The sequence below is a fragment of the Pseudophryne corroboree genome (genome assembly GCF_028390025.1).
Source record: "Pseudophryne corroboree isolate aPseCor3 chromosome 3 unlocalized genomic scaffold, aPseCor3.hap2 SUPER_3_unloc_9, whole genome shotgun sequence".
Lineage (NCBI taxonomy): Eukaryota > Metazoa > Chordata > Amphibia > Anura > Myobatrachidae > Pseudophryne > Pseudophryne corroboree.
Window position 1 is genome coordinate 299,761 of NW_026967585.1, and position 25,129 is coordinate 324,889.

Below are 25,129 nucleotides of genomic sequence, written 5' to 3' on the forward strand. Positions count from 1 at the left end.
TGTCTGGGTGATGACTGGAGAGGTGACTGATGGGAATGTGATATATACAGTAACACCGGGGGATGTGTCTGAATGATGACTGGAGAGGTGACTGCTGGGAATGGGGCATTATACAGTAACACCAGGGGATGTGTCTGGGTGATGACTGGAGAGGTGACTGCTGGGAATGGGGCATTATACAGTAACACCAGGGGATGTGTCTGGGTGATGACTGGAGAGGTGACTGCTGGGAATGGGACATTATACAGTAACACCAGGGGACGTGTCTGGGTGATGACTGGAGAGGTGACTGCTGGGAATGGGGCATTATACAATAACACCAGGGGATGTGTCTGGGTGATGACTGGAGAGGTGACTGCCGGGAATGAGGCATTATACAGTAACACTGTGGGACGTGTCTGGGTGATGATTGGAGAGGTGACTGCTGGGAATGGGACATTATACAGTAACACCAGGGGATGTGTCTGGGTGATTGCTGGAGAGGTGACTGATGGGAATGTGATATATACAGTAACACCGGGGGATGTGTCTGAATGATGACTGGAGAGGTGACTGCTGGGAATGGGGCATTATACAGTAACACCAGGGGATGTGTCTGGGTGATGACTGGAGAGGTGACTGCTGGGAATGGGGCATTATACAGTAACACCAGGGGATGTGTCTGGGTGATGACTGGAGAGGTGACTGCTGGGAATGGGACATTATACAGTAACACCAGGGGACGTGTCTGGGTGATGACTGGAGAGGTGACTGCTGGGAATGGGGCATTATACAATAACACCAGGGGATGTGTCTGGGTGATGACTGGAGAGGTGACTGCCGGGAATGAGGCATTATACAGTAACACTGTGGGACGTGTCTGGGTGATGATTGGAGAGGTGACTGCTGGGAATGGGGCATTATACAGTAACACCAGGGGATGTGTCTGGGTGATGACTGTACAAGTGGCTGCTGGGAATGGGGCATTATACAGTAACACCAGGGGATGTGTCTGGGTGATGACTGGAGAGGTGACTGCTGGGAATGGGGCATTATACAGTAACACCAGGGGATGTGTCTGGGTGATGACTGGAGAGGTGACTGCTGGGAATGGGGTATTATACAGTAACACCAGGGGACGTGTCTGGGTGATGACTGGAGAGGTGACTGCTGGGAATGGGACATTATACAGTAACACCAGGGGATGTGTCTGGGTGGTGACTGGAGAGGTGACTGCTGGGAATGGGACATTATACAGTAACACCGGGGGACGTGTCTGGGTGATGACTGGAGAGGTGACTGCTGGGAATGGGACATTATACAGTAATACCGGGGGATGTGTCTGGGTGATGACTGGAGAGGTGACTGCTGGGAATGGGGCATTATACAATAACACCAGGAGATGTGTCTGGGTGATGACTGGAGAGGTGACTGCTGTGAATGGGGCATTATACAGTAACACCAGGTGATGTGTCTGGGTGATGACTGGAGAGGTGACTGCTGGGAATGGGACATTATACAGTAACACCGGGGTATGTGTCTGGGTGATGACTGGAGAGGTGACTGCTGGGAATGGTGCATTATACAGTAACACCAGGGGATGTGTCTGGGTGATGACTGGAGAGGTGACTGCTGGGAATGGTGCATTATACAGTAACACCAGGGGATGTGTCTGGGTGATGACTGGAGAGGTGACTGCTGGGAATGGGGCATTATACAGTAACACCAGGAGACGTGTCTGGGTGATGACAGGAGAGGTGGCTGCTGGGAATGGGACATTATACAGTAACACCAGGGGATGTGTCTGGGTGATGACTGGAGAGGTGACTGCTGGGAATGAGGCATTATATAGTAACACCAGGGGAAGTGTCTGGGTGATGACTGGAGAGGTGACTGCTGGGAATGGGACATTATACAGTAACACCAAGGGACGTGTCTGGGTGATGACTGGAGAGGTGACTGCTGGGAATGGGACATTATACAGTAACACCAGGGGATGTGTCTGGGTGATGACTGGAGAGGTGGCTGCTGGGAATGGGGCATTATACAGTAACACCAGGGGATGTGTCTGGGTGATGACTGGAGAGGTGACTGCTGGGAATGGGGCATTATACAGTAATACCGGGGGATGTGTCTGGGTGATGACTGGAGAGGTGACTGCTGGGAATGGGGCATTATACAATAACACCAGGAGATGTGTCTGGGTGATGACTGGAGAGGTGACTGCTGGGAATGGGGCATTATACAGTAACACCAGGGGATGTGTCTGGGTGATGACTGGAGAGGTGACTGCTGGGAATGGGGCATTATACAGTAACACCAGGGGATGAGTCTGGGTGATGACTGGAGAGGTGACTACTGGGAATGGGACATTATACAGTAACACCAGGGGATGTGTCTGGGTGATGACTGGAGAGGTGACTGCTAGGAATGGGACATTATACAGTAACACCAGGGAATGTGTCTGGGTGATGACTGGAGAGGTGACTGCTGGGAATGGGGCATTATACAGTAACACCAGGGGATGAGTCTGGGTGATGACTGGAGAGGTGACTGCTGGGAATGGGACATTATACAGTAACACCAGGGGACGTGTCTGGGTGATGACTGGAGAGGTGACTGCCGGAAATGGGACATTATACAGTAACACCGGGGGACATGTCTGGGTGATGATTGGAGAGGTGACTGGGAATGGGATATTATACAGTAACACCAGGGGATGTGTCTGGGTGATGACTGGAGAGGTGACTGCTGGGAATGGGACATTATACAGTAACACCAGGGGACGTGTCTGGGTGATGACTGGAGAGGTGACTGCTGGGAATGGGACATTATACAGTAACACCAGGGGATGTGTCTGGGTGATGACTGGAGAGGTGACTGCTGTGAATGGGACATTATACAGTAACACCGGGGGACATGTCTGGGTGATGATTGGAGAGGTGACTGGGAATGGGATATTATACAGTAACACCAGGGGATGTGTCTGGGTGATGACTGGAGAGGTGACTGCTGGGAATGGGACATTATACAGTAACACCAGGGGATGTGTCTGGGTGATGACTGGAGAGGTGACTGCTGGGAATGGGGTATTATACAGTAACACCAGGGGACGTGTCTGGGTGATGACTGGAGAGGTGACTGCTGGGAATGGGACATTATACAGTAACACCAGGGGATGTGTCTGGGTGGTGACTGGAGAGGTGACTGCTGGGAATGGGACATTATACAGTAACACCGGGGGACGTGTCTGGGTGATGACTGGAGAGGTGACTGCTGGGAATGGGACATTATACAGTAATACCGGGGGATGTGTCTGGGTGATGACTGGAGAGGTGACTGCTGGGAATGGGGCATTATACAATAACACCAGGAGATGTGTCTGGGTGATGACTGGAGAGGTGACTGCTGTGAATGGGGCATTATACAGTAACACCAGGTGATGTGTCTGGGTGATGACTGGAGAGGTGACTGCTGGGAATGGGACATTATACAGTAACACCGGGGTATGTGTCTGGGTGATGACTGGAGAGGTGACTGCTGGGAATGGTGCATTATACAGTAACACCAGGGGATGTGTCTGGGTGATGACTGGAGAGGTGACTGCTGGGAATGGTGCATTATACAGTAACACCAGGGGATGTGTCTGGGTGATGACTGGAGAGGTGACTGCTGGGAATGGGGCATTATACAGTAACACCAGGAGACGTGTCTGGGTGATGACAGGAGAGGTGGCTGCTGGGAATGGGACATTATACAGTAACACCAGGGGATGTGTCTGGGTGATGACTGGAGAGGTGACTGCTGGGAATGAGGCATTATATAGTAACACCAGGGGAAGTGTCTGGGTGATGACTGGAGAGGTGACTGCTGGGAATGGGACATTATACAGTAACACCAAGGGACGTGTCTGGGTGATGACTGGAGAGGTGACTGCTGGGAATGGGACATTATACAGTAACACCAGGGGATGTGTCTGGGTGATGACTGGAGAGGTGGCTGCTGGGAATGGGGCATTATACAGTAACACCAGGGGATGTGTCTGGGTGATGACTGGAGAGGTGACTGCTGGGAATGGGGCATTATACAGTAATACCGGGGGATGTGTCTGGGTGATGACTGGAGAGGTGACTGCTGGGAATGGGGCATTATACAATAACACCAGGAGATGTGTCTGGGTGATGACTGGAGAGGTGACTGCTGGGAATGGGGCATTATACAGTAACACCAGGGGATGTGTCTGGGTGATGACTGGAGAGGTGACTGCTGGGAATGGGGCATTATACAGTAACACCAGGGGATGAGTCTGGGTGATGACTGGAGAGGTGACTACTGGGAATGGGACATTATACAGTAACACCAGGGGATGTGTCTGGGTGATGACTGGAGAGGTGACTGCTGGGAATGGGACATTATACAGTAACACCAGGGAATGTGTCTGGGTGATGACTGGAGAGGTGACTGCTGGGAATGGGGCATTATACAGTAACACCAGGGGATGAGTCTGGGTGATGACTGGAGAGGTGACTGCTGGGAATGGGACATTATACAGTAACACCAGGGGACGTGTCTGGGTGATGACTGGAGAGGTGACTGCCGGAAATGGGACATTATACAGTAACACCGGGGGACATGTCTGGGTGATGATTGGAGAGGTGACTGGGAATGGGATATTATACAGTAACACCAGGGGATGTGTCTGGGTGATGACTGGAGAGGTGACTGCTGGGAATGGGACATTATACAGTAACACCAGGGGACGTGTCTGGGTGATGACTGGAGAGGTGACTGCTGGGAATGGGACATTATACAGTAACACCAGGGGATGTGTCTGGGTGATGACTGGAGAGGTGACTGCTGGGAATGGGACATTATACAGTAACACCGGGGGACATGTCTGGGTGATGATTGGAGAGGTGACTGGGAATGGGATATTATACAGTAACACCAGGGGATGTGTCTGGGTGATGACTGGAGAGGTGACTGCTGGGAATGGGGCATTATACAGTAACACCAGGGGATGTGTCTGGGTGATGACTGGAGAGGTGACTGCTGGGAATGGGACATTATACAGTAACACCAGTGGATGTGTCTGGGTGATAACTGGAGAGGTGACTGCTGGGAATGGGACATTATACAGTAACACCAGGGGATGTGTCTGGGTGATGACTGGAGAGGTGACTGCTGGGAATGGGGCATTATACAGTAACACCAGGGGATGTGTCTGGGTGATGACTGGAGAGGTGACTGCTGGGAATGGGACATTATACAGTAACACCAGTGGATGTGTCTGGGTGATAACTGGAGAGGTGACTGCTGGGAATGGGACATTATACAGTAACACCAGGGGATGTGTCTGGGTGATGACTGGAGAGGTGACTGCTGGGAATGGGGCATTATACAGTAACACCAGGGGATGAGTCTGGGTGATGACTTGAGAGGTGACAGCTGGAAATGGGAAATTATACAGTAACTCCGGGGGACGTGTCTGGGTGATGACTGGAGAGGTGACTGCTGGGAATGGGACATTATACAGTAACACCAGGGGATGTGTCTGGGTGATGACTGGAGAGGTGACTGCTGGGAATGGGGCATTATACAGTAACACCAGGGGAATGTGTCTGGGTGATGACTGGAGAGGTGACTGCTGGGAATGGGACATTATACAGTGACACCAGGGGACGTGTCTGGATGATGACTGGAGAGGTGACTGCTGGGAATGGGGCATTATACAGTAACACAGGGGGATGTGTCTGGGTGATGACTGTATCACTGTGTGTGTCAGGTTCCTATAAGGTGTCAGGATGTCACTGTCTATGTCTCCATGCAGGAGGAGGAGTATATAGAGGAACACAGGGGTCTGTACAAGGACGTGATGATGGAGAATCACCGGCCCCTCACATCACTGGGTAAGAGGAGACTGTCATGTATTGTACAGGGGAGAGCAGGTATGGGGGCCCCCTATATACGCACATCACCTGATAATCACATATATACACTGTACTCAGTCACTGTGTGTCTCCTACAGATGGGCCCAGTAACAGAGATACCCCAGAGAGATGTCCCCGTCCTCTGTATTCCCAGGACTGTACAGAGGAGAATCACAGGATCCCACAGGAGGATCAGGTAGGTGGGATTTAGGGTCTCCCCAATATTCCAAAGTGACTGTCACTATATGATCTGTAGAGGAGCTGTGTGTGTCTTATACACTGATATTATACTGTTTCACCTTAGTTTCATCTGACTGTATGCAAATGTCATTATAGTGTTTTTTGTTTTTTTAGGTAGAACGTCTGTCTGATATTAAAACAGAAAATATAAAGGGAGAGGAAGAGACGTATGTGACTGATATAAAGGCAGAAGATACAGAGGGAGAAGAAGAGACGTATGTGACTGATATAAAGGCAGAAGATATAGAGGGAGAAGAAGAGATGTATGTGACTGATATAAAGGCAGAAGATATAGAGAGAGAAGAAGAGACGTATGTGACTGATATAAAGGCAGAAGATATAGAGGGAGAAGAAGAGACGTATGTGACTGATATAAAGGCAGAAGATATAGAGGGAGAAGAAGAGACGTATGTGACTAATATAAAGGCAGAAGATATAGAGGGAGAAGAAGAGACGTATGTGAGGGGTGATCAGCAGTGTGAGGAGGAGATCCCTACAGATATCAGCACAGGTGAGTAATAAACACTTATTACAGAAGTCACATATTCTCATTGCTCAGTCACTACAGCAATCTCTTATCCTACACCCTCCTCTGCCATCAGCCCTGTTCTCAGTTGGGTGTTTCTAACACAAGGCTATCCATGACAAACATCACATGTAGAGAGTTATTACACACAACACTATAATGTTATTAAAAGTAACAAGCAGAAGTTTATTATTAGTGATTATATATAAATGTGTATATATGTATGTATATAATATAATTAGTATTGTTTTTTGTGGAGTGCCTAATTTATATGCATTTTGTTAGATGATGCAGGTATAACATATTTCCTGCTATACAGTAGACCTGAGCTCACCAAATACAATTCGTATAAGATTCAGAAATAAAATGAAATTTGAATCTAGAACTTCAAGTTAAACAGATTAAAAGCTTATCACAAGTACATATCTGTATAATCATAAGACAAGCGTTTTGCACTTGTTGTCACCCTTGCATGGGCAGGCTTCCTCTTATCCACTCCAATTCACTCTAAATCCAAATTGCATGTCACCCAACGTGTTTCGTCAATAGTGACTTCTTCAGGGGAGTTTTCTGTTAAAGGCTTTATTCTCAAATATCAGTTGTGCAGACTTGAAATAATTGTATAACCTTCAGACGGTAATTGTGGACTTGTTCATGATGAACACATTCCTAATTACTTGTGAATAATAGTTCCTGCTCTGTGCAGTTCTGAGGTTATTACTATAGGGAATGTAATGGCCAGATCCAATATTGCTCAATCTAAGGTCTCCCAGTAGCCTTACTACATACATAAATGTGTCTTGCACTCACTATTTTAACTAACAATAATAAACAGTGGAGTTTTAGTTCATGTATTGCTCAGTGCATTTAAGCCTACAGCCCCCGACAAGGGACCCCGCTATACTGCAGGTCCTACTCTATTGTCCAAAATAATTACCATAAAAACAGCTATCGCATTAGTGTTAGACTTTAGGTATGTTCTCAGTGGTGGAACAGTGGCCGGAAGGCTCGGATTGGTTTTCAGAGCACCAGTCTGACGTGCCACCATATCTCACGTGGCCCTCCAATTCACCAGATCTGGGACTGTGGGACTGCTTGGCTGGGTCCGGCATTGTACTGTTGGTGCAGTTCCTGATGCATTTGGAACAATTGGTGGTTGCTAGGCGCCCTAAATGCCTGTGGTCCCGATTTGTCATGATCTACTTCGCCCACTATTCCCCCGCTGAGATTCTTGGTGTCCATGCTTCTTCCACTGTAGATGGATACTACTCACTGTCTACAAGGGATCACCAACAAACAAATGCCGGTCTCGGCCAAAACCAATGGCTCCCTTTTCCGAGTTGCATCACGTGCATGACCCATGGTTCCATCTGAAAAAGAAACCTGAAGAAAATATTAAAGAATCAATAGCCGGTGCCCTCCAAACCAGGCTGCATCAGTTGGTGCAACGTACTGTAGAATCCATACAAGGCGGCACTCAGAATAAATAGACCATGCAGGTTTAGTGTACCAACGTTTCAATGCTCTATTCGCGGCATTTTCATCAGGGTGTAGAACAAAAGAGACATACAACCACTCTCCTAATATACCCGGTGGAATGTCCATGTCGCCATCCGTTGCGCACTCCAGCGCATCAAAGTGACGTCATCCAACACGCTACGTCCAGGGACACGGAGAGAACCTCGTCCACGTGACCTATAGTAACCAATGAGGACAAAAGTATCAATTAACCTGCCAACAAAACAGTGTAACAACACCGATCAAATTCTATCCTCTTAAATATATATATCTTTCTCTGGCAGGGTCCACAGATTATCCACAGGATAACATTGGGATATGATGACGTGACAGCAGATTTGCAAAAAACGGTCAAAGCATTCGGCCTCCCAGCATGCAACGGGCCTGTCCATATATCCCCGCCTCCTGGCTCAGGCAAATCAGTTTTTTGTTTGGTGCAGCAGGAGCTGGACCATGGTCAGAGGGCTGCTGTTTTTTTTAGCAGCCATAAGTTTTCTTATTTTATTTTATAGTATTACTATTTTTTTATTTAGTGATCTTTCTATAAAGCATCTTATACGCACCTTAGAGTCGCTCCAACAACTCCCGACCGCGTCGCGACAACTCTTACCAACGTGTATAGTGAGGCAGGCACAGGTTCTGGTGAACCTTCATGAGCTACTTTGCACAGACATTATCCTATGTAGCTGAGCAGTTTATACCAGCTCCTATACCAGTGATAGATTTCCCTATAACACTTACATGCAACATTCATTCTGAGGTTTATACACCTAGGGAATTGTCAGCCTCTCAAAAAAGCAGCCTGAAAGGCTGGTGGTAAGTAAATCACATAGACATGATACAACATCTTCACAGTCTACACATGTTTTAGATGAGGATTGGTTGGAGGATGAGGACTCATTGCACTTCGGAAGGTCTCAGCTCAGTGTACATATCATCTGAGCTAATTAGTGCTATGTAAGCCATTCTATCCTTAGAAGAGGCAGCAGAGCCTGTGTGAAAAACTATAAAAGCTAAGGCAACTGTGTTTAAACATCCCAAAACAGCTGATGGAAATTTTGGGTTTACGCCCAGTAGGAAGTTAGAATTCCAAGAAATGGAATTCCAATTATCCTCGTCCAGCTGTGGTCTGTTTAAAAAAAAGGGAGGTGGCTCCCAAAGTAGATTCGCAAGTCTTAGATTGGTGTGAAAATCTACATTACTTTTGTTTTCAACATCAATAAATGATGTCACGGGGGGTGTGGCCTGACTGGAAAGGCAGCAGGAAGCAGGATAAAGGAGCTCCTGCTTATATAGGTCCTTTCTGCCTTTTACAGCTGCCCTACGGCTCTTTCGGGCCCTTTCTTGTCCCTCTTTGTGTTTTGACACCCTGGTGTGAAGGTTGCAGAGCCGGGGAGCCATTCATTTGGCTTTTGCAGGTTGCGGCCTACACCCGGATCTGAAGCTGCAGACTGAAGTTGTGCAGTGATCCCACCGCGGACCGGACCTCAGCGAGGTAGCGCTGCTACTCACTGAGGGCTGTGCGCCCTGTCCACTCTTGTGCCTAGCTGTGCTGTTGGAGTCGTGTGGAGAGGCTGACTGGGGATCATCTGTAACCGCGGCTGGAGACATGGAGTGGAGCTGCTCTCCCGGCATCTGATGCGGCGCATACTATGGGGATTGGTGGTCTCAGCAGGGACGCGTCAGGTTAGTTAGCTCACCCGCCCGCAGCCTGCCTTCTACTTTCCGGCCGTTGAAGCCTAGACTCGTGGCAACGGGTAATACACAGAGTGCTTGCCTGTCATCACTCAAGCAGTGTTCCAGCATCTCCACCTCTCCTCCTAACCCATGGTGCTATGGGGGAATCTAGCGGAGCTGTGAATTATAGAGGACATACACGTGGAATTCCTATGCAGCCAGATACGCTACCCTGTGTCACTGCATCCTAGTACCCTCTCCTCTCCTGTCTTATTACTGACCTGGCTCACCCGCCATAGCCGGCCAGATTTTTTCTAATTTGGGCTTCCCTGCCAGAAGTGGCCATCTTGAAAACTGACAATATAGCCACATGCCCTCCTGAAACCAGCCGCTTCTCTGGGAGCTACAGACACGTCCAGCCCATGGTCAGTGCCCTTCACTACAGCCTCAGTGATTTCCTGCAAGGACTTCTGCCACTGCGGCCCTACCTGGGCAGTAATTGGTCTGAACTGCTTTTATTATTATTATTGCCTGGCTCCCACTCCTGCTATGTCAACTCCTTCTAATGGCAGACTGTGCTGACTACATCCTCCATACTGTATGACTGCTGCTGTTTTTTTTTTCTTCCTGCTCCCCTCAATCCCATCAAGATCCAATTAGAGCTCTTGGGGCATCAGTAAAGCTATGGCGTAACAGTCCATATGTCCAGGACAGTAGCAGGCTCCAGTTTCTGACTCCTATAAATTACTTTACCGCCCAAGGATGGCATCTTCTTGCTATTACCCATAAACAACTGACCTCACAATGTTTCTGTAACCGATGGCCACTGGGGATCTACGCTCACTGATGTCTCCCTATTTCCACACTTCAATACTTCTGCTATGTCGCTACTGGCCTCCTGACCTTGTTCTCTAATCTCCGTAATGTTATGCTGAAGAATGGGCAGAACTGGAAAATCATCTCATAAGAAAGCTAAACCTCGTCCTCAACAGGAAACCTCTCAAACTGACTTGAGACCTTTTCTTCTTCCTAATCAACTAACATTGAGCCCCAGTCCTGATCAATCAGAATCTTCTCCCATTCCGTCTTCTCCTCCAAGTCCTTCCATGATGGCTTAAACCCATTGCTTAAACTCGTTGTTTAAACCCATGGCAAGCCAGGTGGGCTCTCTTCTTCTCTCGGTTCTCCTTCAAACTCTTTAACCGCCCAGGAACCTTAAATCGAAGAGCAGATGCACTTTCTCATTCTTTTCAAATGGATGATTCACTCAACTCCTCTGAGAAACAATTTATTCTGAATCTGGCTTCATTTGCTTCAACTCGTATTGTTCCTCTACCTCCTCCGGGAAGAACTTTTGTAGCACCAAAAATTGTGCAGGAAATTGCTTACGTGGGCTCATTCTTCATCTTTCATGGGTCATGCCGGTAGTCTTAAGACTCTCAAGTTCATTCAGCAATTCTTCTGGTGGCCTCATCTTAAAACGGATGTCTTTGAATTTGTAGCAGCCTGTTCCAAGTGTGTTCAACATAAAAGTTCACGAACATCTCCCTCGGGTCTTATTCATCCACTTCCAACACCTCAAAAGCCTTGGACTCACATCTCTATGGATTTCATAACCGATTTGCCAGTCTCCAGAGGGCACAACACCATTTGGGTCATTGTGGAATGATTTTCAAAGATGGCTTACTTCATACCTCTCACCGGTCTTCCCTTTGCTCCTCAGCTATCCAAATTGTTTTTCTCATAGAATTTTCATTTGCATGGCCTTCCACAGGAACTAGTTTCTGATCAGGGTCCTCAATTCGTCGCCAAGTTCTGGAAAGCTCTAAGCTCTGTCCTAGAAATCAAGTTGAACTTCTCTTCAGCCTACCATCCCCAGACTGACGGACAGACTGAAAGAGTCGACCAAGATCTGGAAACTTTCTTACGGATGTTCATGTCCCCTGCTCAAGAAGACTGGATGGATTACCTCCCATTTGCTGAGTTTGCATACAATAAACTATATCATTCTTCTACCAATTCCACTCCTTTCTTAATTAACTATAGTTTTCATCCACGAGTTCCTTCCTCTCCCACCTCTTGAGGTTCCTGCTGCTGAATCCGCTTTTCGTCAGTTCACTAAGATTTGGAGACAAATTCATAAGGCGCTACTTAAGGCTTCCCAGAAATAAAAGACCTATGCTGATCAGAAACGTAGGGCTGTTCCTAGTCTCAAAGTGGGAGATTGTGTTTGGATATCCACCAGAAACCTCAGACTCAAAGTTCCTACCAAAAGTTTGCTCCAAGATTCATTGTCCGTATCCTATTAAAAGAGTGTTGAATCCTGTTTCTTACAAGGTGAAACTGCCTCCCTATTTTAAAATTCCCAATGCCTTCCACATTTCTCTGCTAAAGCCTCTTATACTAAATCATTTTCGGGCAGCTTTCCCTTAACCTCCGAAGGTTCAAGCTGCTCAAAATGAGGAACTCGAGGTCCATAAGTTTCTTGACTTCCGCAAGAGGTATGGTCGTCTCCAGTATCTCATAGATTGGAGGGGATATGGTCCGGAGGAAAGATCTTGGGTGGCTGCAGAGGATGTTCATGCTCCAAGACTGAGTTGTGACTTTCATGCCAAGAATCCCACTAAGCAGCGTGGGTGTTCGGAGACCACCCTAAAAAGGGGGGTACTGTCAGCATCCGGAGTCTTACCACCGGTTCTGGTCCCTGCGGCCTTCCTCTTAGCTTCCTGTTAGCTGGCTGGTGTCGCTGCGATGGATAGGAGCTACAGCAGCAAGGTCCTCCAGTGCGGCTGCCAGGTGTCTGGAGGCCGGGTCCTGGGGAGGGGAGCATGGCAGCCAGAGGTGTCTGTTTCCAAATGTCCTGTTGCTGGAGTGCAGCATCTGGGAGGCTTAGGCCAGAGGAAGTGGCTGTGTGCTGGTTCCACATGTGTCCTCTGTGCAGGGAGCCACCATGTTGCAGACCAATCTAAGACAATAGGTATCCCAGTTCGCATCCAGCCAATCCGGTACAGGCTTCCCTTATAAAAAGGGGCTGATGCTTAGCTATGTTTTCAGTTCTTCAAGTTACTTGCTGCTGTAAGGTGCCCTGCGCTCCCAGGTTATCCCCTGGTAGCCTGGTTCTGTTGTGTCCGCCTGGTGGTCAGTTCTGTTATTGCAGTCCTTTGCTCCCAGTCCACCTGCTCTTGTGGTTTAACCACTGGGCCCTCTATCTGGTAGAGGGTCTCCATTTGCTGATGGTGCTCACAGCGATCCTCTCTTCAGCATTGTTTAAAAATCACAAGTCATCTCTTCACTCAGTGTTCTTCAGCATCGTTTACAAATCACTAACCTTTCCTCTTTCAAAATTCACTCAGACTTCTCTCCTAGTCGTTGTGTATGATTGTGGTCTCATTAAAACTGAATTCCTCTGTCTTCAGTGTATCATTCTTGGTCATTGTCCTCATTGCCTACCGCTCTACATCTTCGGGCCTAAGTGTTCAATCCATGAATAAGAACTACATTCAGCCACCTCGTTTCCTTCCTTTGTCGATAGCTGCTCCCTCAGTCAATTATCAGTCGTCAGATCCCCAACTCAAGCCAAGTGTGACATGGAAGAAGGGGAATTCCTGGTTTCTCTGGATATTAAGGATGCGTATCTTCACATCCCAATATGGCCGTTTCTTCAGGCTTACCTCAAGTTTGCACTGCATGACAGTCACTACCAGGTTCAGGCCTTGCCTTTTGGTCTCTCATCGGCACTGATGGTGTTATCAGGGGTGATGCCAGAGATGTTGCTACAACTCCGCAAGCAGGAAGTGAACATCGTTCCATTCTTGGACGATCTCCTCATAATGGCTCTGGGGGTAATTCCAAGTTGATCGCAGCAGGAAATTTTTTAGCAGTTGGGCAAAACCATGTGCACTGCAGTGGGGGCAGATATAACATGTGCAGAGAGAGTTAGATTTGGGTGGGTTATTTTATTTCTGTGCAGGGTAAATACTGGCTGCTTTATTTTTACACTGCAAATTAGATTGCAGATTGAACACACCACACCCAAATCTAACTCTCTCTGCACATGTTATATCTGCCTCCCCTGCAGTGCACATGGTTTTGCCCAGTTGCTAACAGAATTCCTGCTGCGATCAACTTGGAATTACCCCCTATATTCAGAGCACAGTTGATGGAAAAGATCAGCCTTCCAACACAACTACTCACGGATCATGGGTGGGTTTTCAATCTGCAGAAATCCCACCTAGAACCTACGCAGAGGCTTCAGTTCCTGGTAATGATACTGAACACGGTGTCTCAGAAGGTGTTCCTTCCTATGGACAAGGCAAAGATAATTCAGACAATGGTACGTTCCATTTTGAAGCTGAACAAAATCTCGGTACATCTTTGCATACGCTTACTGGGAAAGATGATGGTCTCCTACAAAGCAATTCGGTACAGAAAATTTCATGCATGACCATTCCAGCTGGATCTGCTGGACAGATGGTCTGGGTCACATCTGCACATGCGCCAGAAGATATGCCTTTCACCAAACTCCAGGATTTCCCTTTTATGGTGGTTGCTGATCTCCCTCCCGGAGTGTTGACACTTCGGAATTCAACATTGGATTCTGTTGACAACGGATGCAAGCCTCCATGGTTAGGGTGAAGTGAACCTAGGGGCTCGGTTCCAGTGAAGGTGGTCTGATCAAGAGGCTTCCCTTCCGATAAATGTTTTGGAACTCAGGGCGATTTACAATGACCTTCTGCTGACCTCATTATATCCTTCAGTATCAGGCCATACAGGTATGGTCGGAAAACCCCCAACTATGGCGTACATAAACCAACAAGGAGGTCCAAACAGCAGAGCTGCAATAAGGGAGGTGTCACAGATACTCCTCTGGGTGGAGCGGAATCCCAAGGCCATTTCCGCCATATTAATTCCGGGAGTAGACAATTGGGGAGCAGACTTCCTCAGTAGACATGATCTGCACCTGGGGGAATGGGGTCTCTACCCGCAGGTGTTTCAGCAGATATTTAATCGCTGGGGCTAACCGCAAATCGACTTGATGGTTTCTCAGCTCACCAAGAAGCTTCTGCGTTACTTTTCTGGGAGGAGGGATCCACAGGCCACAGCAGTGGACGCTCTGGCGACACCGTGGATTTACCGGTTGGTGTACTTGTTCCCTCCAGTTACTCTAATTCCAAAAGTTCTCAAAGGACTTAAAGGGACAGGGTTCAGGCAATTCTGATTGCCCCAGACTGGCCCAGCAGGGCCTGGTATGTAGACATTCTAGCCTTATTACTCATTGGCCCCTGGCCTCTGCCAATTCAGGATGATCCTCTTGCACAAGGGCCGTTCGTCTATCCAGACTTACCATGGAAGTATATTGGGAAGATTTTTGCCAGTAAAGAGATTCCGGACAAGGTTATCTCGACTATGCTGAAAGCCGGCCAGATGGACGCATCGAAACATTACCATCACATATGGAAGAAATGTGTCTCTTGGTGTGAGGGTCAACAGTATTCTGCTGTGGATTTTCATCTGGGACATTTCTTGCAATTCCTGCAGGCTGTTGTGGATGTGGGCCTACGTTTAGGCTCCATAAAAGTTCAAATCTCAGCCATGTCTTTTTCTTCCAGGGAACAATTGGCTGTTTTCCCAGTGGTCCAGATGTTCTTGACAGGTGTCCTTCATATTCGACCACCCCTTGTGCCTCCCACAGCGCCATGAGTTTTCAATTTGGTTCTGGCCTTTCTCCAATCGGTTTCATTGAACCTTTCCACAAGGTGGACATGGAGTATTTGACATGGCAGGCTATCATGTTGTTGGCCTTGGCCTCAGTGAAGCGTGTTTTGGAATTAGGGGCCTTATCCTGTAAGAGTCCTTCTCTGGTGTTTCATGAGGATAGAGCGGTGCTTAAAACTCGCTAGACATTCTTGCCTAAGGTGGTGTCAGCATTTCATATCAATTGGCCGATGGTGGTTCTGGTTGTCACTGGCACGTCTGTTACACCAATGTCCTTGGACGTGGTTCGAGCTTTCGAGATTTATGTCAAGAGGCCAGCTCGTCTCAGAAAATCAGACTCACTTTTTGTTCTCTATAATGCTTCAAAGATTGGTTGTCCTGCTTTGAAGCAGTCTATTGCGTGTTGGAGCAGGCTTACAATACAACAGGCTCACTCTTTGGCGGCTTTGCCGCGGCCAAGGTCTGTTCAGGCCCACTCCACACGGTCAGTGGGTTCTTCCTAGGTTGCTGCCCAGGGTGTCTCAGCTTTGCAGTTATGCTGGGCAGCTACTTGGTTGGGTTTGAACATGCTGTAAAGTTTTAAAGGTTTAACACCTTGGAAACTGAGGGCCTTCAGTTTGGTCAATCAGTTTTGATGGGGTCTCAGCACTCTCCCACCCGGTTTGGAGTTTTGGAACATCCCCATGGTACTAAGATCATCACAGTATCCCCTTGGACATTAGAGAAAATAGGATTTTAATACCTACCGGTAAATCCTTTTCTCGTAGTCCATAGGGGATACTGGGCGCCCGCCTCTGTGCTTTCATATTTTCCAGCAAGCGTTGTTCTTATGTGTTGTAGTTTGGGTCTGCTTTTGCTGTCCCTATTTTCAAGTTGTGGTTTGTGTTGCTATCCTCTTTTTATGTTGTGTGCTGGTTTGTTCTCTCACCACTTTTTTTTTCAATCATGTAAAAAAAATTTGAAAGGGAGAAGCATACGGAACAGCGAATGGTGAAAAAACGGTGACACAATCAGTATACCTGTGGCTAGGAAGCCAATATTAGTACATACATAACAAATTTCTCCAAAAAAAAGTGAAAAAGACAGTAGAGGGATAAGACTAAATATCACAATAATGTTACATCTGGATATTGTGAGTGGGAATATTAGGACAGTTTTAGAGAAAAGAGAGACATAGCTTCGGGAAGAAGCTCGAGCTTGCGAAGTTACGAGCTGAGGTAGAAGCGATAGACATGTGGAAATGTAGGAAGGTCAAGCTGATTGGAAGAGGAGAACTAGAGAGAGAAATCAAGAGGTGGAGAAAGAGGAAGAAGATAAAGAAGAAGAGGTCCTCCCCTGGATCGGGGGTCCGTTAAGTGTGGAGGAAATGAGAGATGGAAAGAAGAAGAGAGGAAGGGAAGGGGAAAAAAAAGAGGGGGAGGGAAAAAAGTTGTAGATTGGAATTCGTTTTTAGTACAATCCAGGAAGGGGGTGGTCATGATATCGGTACCAAGGGAGCCAGGTGGAGTGGAATTTTTGTATTGTGTTGCGTTGGAGGCTAGTAATATATTCCATGTTTGCGACGAACCAAATTCTGTTAATTAGTGCCTGACAATTGGGCGCTCCGGGGCTCTTCCAATTACGCGCTATTTGATATTTAGCTGCGCAAGAGATGAAGAGGATCACTCTTTTCGAATCCTTAGAAATAGCGTCGGGAGGGGGCGTGGCCTGGAGGCTGAACTGATAGGCAGCAAGTGTTGTGAGCTCCTCAGAACCCTGGGGAAAAAAACGGAAAAACCCACATGTTCCACCACAAAAAACCCCTCTAAATCTGCTCCCTGATCTGGGGGTGCAGTGCTGAATGGTGTGGTAGCGCTGCGGAATCGGGGAGCCGGTCTGCTGGCTCCCGCGGGTTGCGGCCTACCCTCCACTACGAAGCCGGGGGCCTAGATTTAAGCTACTCGCCCGTGGTGGGCCGTCTGGAGCTCCGGACTCGGGCCTCCTCCTGCCGTTTCCACAGCTGCTGGTCTTGCTGCCTGCCCGGTGGTCTGCCCCATAGCCTACCTCCGCTGCCTGGACGCCATCCACCGACCGCCCGTCCACTGCGCGGGCAGGGAGATACGGCCGGGACGCGGACTCCGCCACCCCGGCGCCTCAGAGACGGCGGCCATCTTTTGCTCCCAGGCCTACGAGGGTGCTGCGGCGACGAGACCCGACGGGGCTCCACACTCCTGCTCTCCCCCACCAACGCTTACCTACTCCTGCCACATCCAGCTGCATCCAACGAGGGACCGTGGTCACCCCCCTCACGGCCGACCGTCGGGTGACGCACGGCCCAGCGGCGGCTCTGACTGGGGTCTTCTCTGGGGACTGTCTCCCGGCTCCCGGACCCGGCAGGCGCCGGTCTCGCGCTGAAGTTGAAGGTTATCAGCCCTGTGCCCTGCTCCCGGCGAGGTGGGGATGATCAGGCCCGGCTCCGGGGCTCTCTGTTGAAGTGCCTCACCTGACGGCTGAACCCTGCTAACCCTCCCTCCTGGACCCACTGCACTGAGCTGACAAGGTACACCTGGGGGCCCTGAGCGGATTAACCCCACACAGGCTGGCACACCTTCCCTCTTCCCAGCATTTGCACTAAGTTTATACACAGGAGGTGTCCTCTGGCCCTTTATGTGAGGCCTCCATTCACTAGGCCGAATCTCACTCACTCTCCCCCTGAGTACCACTTATAACCATATATAACTGGGGCTATTTGTCTCTGTCTTAAGACACTGGACTCTTTCTATACTACAACCTACAGCCCGGGGGTGCCACCCTCCCCGGCCCATTGCCGGTGAATCTCTTTATATGATACCCCAGCCCCCCATGATCTCTCCAAGCGGGGGAATGTTCTGCTGATTCCCTATGGGTGCGACCCGGGGGGTCGTCTCATGTGCTATTTCTATGCAGCCTACATGATGGATCGCTAATTACTTACGTTAAACCTCAGCTCTGATCGCTGACCTTCGCTATCCTCGGGACTGTCTTACACCATGCCCAAATCTAAATCCAAGGCTAAGAAAGCCTCAGCTTCGGCAGAAATCTCGACCTTTATATCCAAGATGAAGTCTTGTGCGGCCAAACCCCTAGTTGCCCCCCCCCCCCCCCCCCGGACCTGGTCTCGGAATCCGAGGAAGAATCGTCAACCCATGAACCTTCCATGAAAGATTGCTTCGCCTCAATTCTAACGGAAATGAAGTCGCTGAAGCAGGCTTTCCACTCGGAGATCCACAAAGCCATCTCTGGCCTCAAAGCCGAGATATCTGACCTCGGGGCCCGCACTAATGAGGTGGAACAGAAAATCGATGAAGTCATTACTTTCCAACAGGACCTAGAGCGCTCGGTTCAAGTCATGCAGGAGGATATATACCTACTCCAGGACCAACAAGAGGACGCTGACAACCGCGCACGACGTAACAACCTGCGCATTAAATATATCCCAGAGTCAGTAGAACCAGCTCAACTGGAGGATTTTCTCCTCAGGTTCTTCCAGCACCTCCTCCCGGACATTTCTAGTGAGCAGTTCCTCTTGGACAGAGCCCATCGCTCACTACGTCAAAAGCCCTCAACTTCGTCCCCCCCACGAGACGTAGTTTTACGCTGTCACTATTTCAAGACTAAAGAGAGAATTCTGTCGGCTGCCCGGAACAAAGATGTGTGCCTATTTGAATCACATAAGCTATTGGTGTTTCAGGACTTATCCCCTACTACTCTCAAGAGACGCTTCGATTTGAGGGAGTACACCCAAATCCTCAGAAACAATCAAATCCGCTACAGATGGGGCTTCCCTTTTGCTTTAATTGTACAGCTGGATGGGAAGAGACTGTTGGCACGATCCAAAGAAGAGGCTCACAGGCTCCTGTTGAGACTGAACCTATCCCCCCCGGAGGCCAACAAACCTTCCTCCCCACGGGATGCTCCAGATCTCCGACACTCTCCAAATTCACCCCTCCCTCAGCGAGCGCCTAGACGTCTTTGGTCGATGGTCCCGGAGAAAACCTCTACAAGCCATGACCCGCCGTGAAAGTCTCTGCACAGAGGTGCTGCTGGGTCACTATCCGTTAAATGTTAATGTTTTACAAACTAGTTTAGGGGTTTAGGAATTTTTTCTTGAGCTGAGATTGTTTATTTACTTATATAATTTTAACAGTGGTCCATTGTGGCAGGTTGTTGCGACGACCCCCTTGGTCGCCCCCCCATATGTTTAATTGGTGGGCGTCCCGGCGGCCGGAGCCGCGCCCTTCACCGAGCCTCCATAGTCAGTTTTGAGCGTGAGGGAGTTCTTTTCTCCCTTAATTCCCCATACGGGTGCTCAAACATACAGACCCGTACGCAGCGTACGATGGGTCACTGGCTCGGTCAATTCTATTTGTTTATTTTACAGTTTTTTAAATGTCTTTTTGTGACTTTTTTGATTCTTCTTTTTTTTCATCTTTTTCTTTTTCCTCTCCTTCTTTTTCTTCCCAAACTTCCCGCTCTTCCTCTTCCCCTCGTTCCCCTCGTTTCCCAGGGAAACGACCTCAGGTTCACTAAGACCACTCATGCTATATTTACACTTGTAACATTATGTCTGTTAACGTAATATCTTACAATGTTAAGGGCCTTAACAGTCCTCAAAAGAGGACCAAGTTATTTATTTTTCTGAAGCAGGTGAGGGGAGATCTGGTATTCCTTCAGGAGACGCATTTCAAAGGGACTTCCCACCCTGAACTACGTTCTAGACACCACCCTGTTGCCATACACGCTTGTGATCGCACCCAAAAGAAAAGAGGGGTCGCCATTCTAATCCCCACTCATTTACATTTGGAATCAGACCGAATCATTAAGGATAAGCGCGGTAGGTTTCTTATTATAGTAGGTAAACTTAATAATGTCCCTATCACCATGGTTAATGTCTACGCTCCCAATATTAACCAGGCCTCGTTCTTTGCTTCCTTAGACTCCAAAATCGCCCAGTGTAGGAAAGGTGACCTCTTAATAGCAGGAGACTTTAACACCATACTACACCATAATCTGGCTCGCTCCCATCCCCTCCCACGGTCCCAGTCCCATATCAGCACCCGCAACTCTAGAGCCCTACAATCGCTACTTAAAAATCACCTCCTATTTGACTCCTGGAGGGTAGTCGATCCCCTAATTAAGGATTACACGTTCTATTCCCCAGTCCACAATCTATACACTAGAATTGATATGATTATGGTCGGAAGGGACCTAACATCTAGAATCCAGAACTGCTGTATTTATCCAATCACGTGGTCTGATCACGCCCCGATTTCTCTGACTCTGACTGGGCTGTCCCGTACTCCTTCCCCCCCCTCCTGGTCGCTTAACGACGCCCTTCTCCAACAACCTGAAGTGTTACAGCAAACTACTCAGGTATTAACTGATTACTTCAATAAGAACCAAACCCCCGGCATTTCCGATATGACCCTGTGGGAGGCACACAAGGCGGTCCTCCGGGGCCACTTCATCCAGACTGCGGCCAGGATCACCAAGCAGCGTTCCCAAAAAACTCTGGAGTTATCTAGGCAGCTCCACCAAATGGAGGAGGTGCATAAGTCATCTCTTGACCCTGCTGATTTAGAGTTGGTACTTAAAATCAGAGGCGAACTTAATTTACTGTTGTCTCATAAGACTGAAATGTGCCTTAGACGTCTCAACCAGATTTACTACGAAAAAGGGGATAAGGCGGATAAACTATTAGCCAGGAAATTGAGGGCTAGGATTTCCTCTAAAAATATCTTATCCATTCGCACCAAACAAGGGGCTCTGACCCATGATCCTGACCGCATTCTGGGTGAATTCGAGGAATTTTATAAATTGCTGTATAACTCGGAAACTACCCCCCCCTCACCACCGAGACTTGAAAAGGGAATTGACTCCCTCCTAGACAAATGTAACCTACCGTCACTGAGTGACGCGACAGTGTAACAATTAGGCTCAGAGATTACCATCGAAGAAATAGAGAACGCACTTAAAACTCAGAAACCGGGCAAGGCCCCTGGACCCGATGGGATGTCAATTACTTATTATAAGAAATTTAAGGGGATGCTTCTGCCCCACCTCTGCCGGCTCTTCAATGGTTTCTTAAATGGTAATCCTCTATCACCCCGTACCTTAGAGGCACGAATAGTCTTAATCCATAAACCTGGGAAAGATCCCAACTCCTGTGCCAGCTACCGCCCCATTTCCCTATTAAACAACGATATTAAGTTATTCGCAAAAATTATAGCCTTAAGGTTAAACCCTGTTCTCCCGCGCTTAATACACGCTGATCAGGTGGGCTTCATCCCAGGCCGACAAGCCAGAGACAATACACGAAGAACTATTAATCTGGTCCATCTCATTAACAAAACAAAAATGCCTTCTGTCCTTCTCTCGCTAGACGCAGAGAAGGCTTTTGACAAAATACTATGGCCTTTCATGTTTGCCACTCTACGCAGATTTGGTCTGGGGGGAAGCCTACTTCAAGGTATTCAGGCACTTTACTCCAACCCCTCCGCTAGAGTTCGGGTCAACGGCAAGGACTCTCAACTCTTTCACATTAGCAATGGAACACGCCAGGGATGTCCCTTGTCTCCACTAATCTTTGCCATGACGATTGAACCTCTGGCGTGTATGGTTAGGACCAACCCCGATATCAAAGGCATCCATGTGGGTGAGGAGGAATTCAAATTGTCATTATTCGCAGATGATGTCCTCTTGACTATCTCCTCTCCCAATATATCCATCCCTAATCTATTTAAAACCCTCTCACTATACTCTCATTACTCTGGATATCGCATTAATTACTCCAAATCGGAAGCCCTCCCACTGCATCTTGATGAGAATACCAGATCTCTCCTAGCTGCTAACTATAACTTCTCCTGGCGCTCCAAGAAAATCAAGTACCTTGGCGTGTACATCACAAACTCCTATGACTCCCTATACTCTGAAAACTTCCCTGCCCTTTTTAAGTGTATAGAGTCTGACCTCAGAGCTTGGGACAAACAGATTATAGCCTGGTTTGGACGGATAGTTTCAATTAAAATGAACATCCTTCCGAGGATCCTATATCTGATCCAAACAATCCCCGTGAACATCCCCGCGGAGGCCTTATGTCGAATGCAGAAATTATTTGTAAAATTTATATGGTCTGGTAAGCCCCCTAGAATTAGGACCTCCACTCTGATACGTGACCCGTTGGCGGGGGGTAGGGGACTGCCGGACATTCGTAAATATTATCATGCAACCCACCTGAGTCAGGCTCTGGCATGGTTCTCCCCTGCCCCCCATCTGCCCTGGATACGAATCGAGCTTCTGGCAGCTGGGGTCTCCTCTTTGGTCCCCCTCCTCTCACCGACCAAGCCACTGCGGTCGTTACAAACCTGTGTCCCTTCGACGAAACTCACTTGCGACTTGTGGTTTTTTTGCATTCGACATTATGGCCTGTCCACTTTCCCATCTCCTATCACCCCCATCTGGGATAACAGGGACTTCCCCCCAGGTTCCACTTTACAATCTCACTCGTGGCTTCATCTGAACCCACGCCCGGGTCTCGTATTTGATTTTACAGAAGGTTCCTCATGGCGTTCCCTACAATCTTTATGTGACAAATACGATATCTCCCAACCCGTATTTTACGAATATTTACAACTCCGCTCCTTTTTAAACTCCCTCCCCAAATCCCAGGTTATTCGCCAACTCACCCCCTTGGAGCGTCTATGTATTTACTCTCCTATGAGGCAGGGTATTATCTCTATACTCTACGGATTACTACGATCCCTGAAGGCAACAAGCACCCTCCCCCATGAACATAGGTGGGAGCGGGACCTAGGCCCTCCACCTGATGAAGACTCATGGGAAACCATTAGACAAAAAGTAGCCCAATCATCAATTTCCTCTCTTGTGAAGGAAAACTCTTATAAAGTCTACACCAGATGGTATCGGGTCCCAGCAACAATGCATAAGATCTTCCCCGGGTCCTCCCCACTGTGCTGGCGTGGATGTGGCCAGATTGGAGACTTTAAACACATCTGGTGGTCATGCCCCAAAATGCATACGTTTTGGTCTCAGGTGGAGGCTCTCTTAGGCTCTGTCTTCTGTTCACGGATAACTCTGGGTCCCTGGTCAGCTTTGCTGGGTCTACCCTTACCCAACCTAGACAGCCAAGCTAATAGCTTAGTGCTCCAAATCCTACATATAGCCAAAAATTGGAAAAACACCAATGCTCCCCCTAGGAGTATGCTAATAGCAAAAATCTGGCATATCTCCACGATGGAGAAAATCACAGCCTCCTTACATGACAGATCGGACAAATTTAGGAGGATATGGGAACCATGGTTCACCTATACTACGCCCCCCGCTACTGGGACCTGACGAGATGTGTCACGCTGTGAGGCAGCTCTCTATACCATACAGGACCCAATAAACATAAGAGATGTAATACAGACCCTGGTGGTACAGATGGTATGATTAGTAGCTGGGAAGTATTACCCTCCCATCTCATGTATTCACTTAGGCCGCTTTTCTGACGAACCACCATTCTCCCATCCCCCTCCCCCCCTCCCTTTCCTCTCTTTCCCCCCATTCTTTTTCTCTCTCCTCTTCTCAGAACCTTTCTTATTATTTTCTTTTTTTTTTTTGCTTGTTTGATGTTTAAACATAAAAAAATTATGATGGTCGTGACATGCATATACTGGGTATTGTTACAATTTACCCTTGTTTCTGTAATATTTGGTTACCCCCCTAGGGGATAACTTGTATATGATTAAGCATCTACTTGAAGCTGTCATCTCTTGTCTGTTCTGTACTTGCATGCTCGACTTTTCTTCAATAAAAATATTAATAAAAAAAAAAAAAAAAAGAAATAGCGTCGGGCGGAGCGCAGAGAATAAGGTTAGCGGGTGAGAGAGGTGTGGGCAAATCAATTAGTTAAGACGATAGCATGCGGACCATCGTCCAATACTTAGCGATTACCGGGCAGGTCCACCAGATGTGGTAAAAGGTGCCCACATGGCCACAGTTCCTCCAGCAAATGTCGGAGGTATCCGGATAAATTCTGTGTAGCCGATCAGGTACCAAGTACCATCTCGTATATATTTTGTATGAGTTTTTGCGAATTGCTACACTGATTGAGCATTGTGAGATTGCGGAACGAATTGCGCTACACCCCTCCTCATCAAAGTTTTGCCCAAGATCCGCTTCCCATGCTAGCTCGTGCAGTTCAAGAGGGAGATAGTCAGGGATGAGGTTGGATTTGTAGAGAAGAGAAATAGCGCCCCTATCAGTTGACTTATATATGCAGAATCTCTCAAGAGGGGAGGGAACCGGCAATGGAAAATAAGAATTTACTCACCGGTAATTCTATTTCTCGTAGTCCGTAGTGGATGCTGGGAACTCCGTAAGGACCATGGGGAATAGCGGGCTCCGAAGGAGGCTGGGCACTCTAGAAAGATCTTAGACTACCTGGTGTGCACTGGCTCCTCCCACTATGACCCTCCTCCAAACCTCAGTTAGGTACTGTGCCCGGACGAGCGTACACAATAAG

General features: G+C 48.1%; 1 protein-coding gene across 1 annotated transcript in view; it reads left to right on the top strand.

The window, feature by feature from the left end:
* LOC134984874 (oocyte zinc finger protein XlCOF7.1-like) overlaps positions 1-25,129 on the top strand; it is a 53,224-nt gene that overhangs the window by 13,118 nt on the left and 14,977 nt on the right. The window contains exons 3-5 of the mRNA XM_063950353.1: positions 5,810-5,888; positions 6,008-6,105; positions 6,264-6,660. Of these exons, the coding sequence (XP_063806423.1) occupies positions 5,855-5,888; positions 6,008-6,105; positions 6,264-6,660 (529 nt within the window). The 5' untranslated portion in view covers positions 5,810-5,854. The remainder of the gene's footprint in view (positions 1-5,809; positions 5,889-6,007; positions 6,106-6,263; positions 6,661-25,129) is intronic.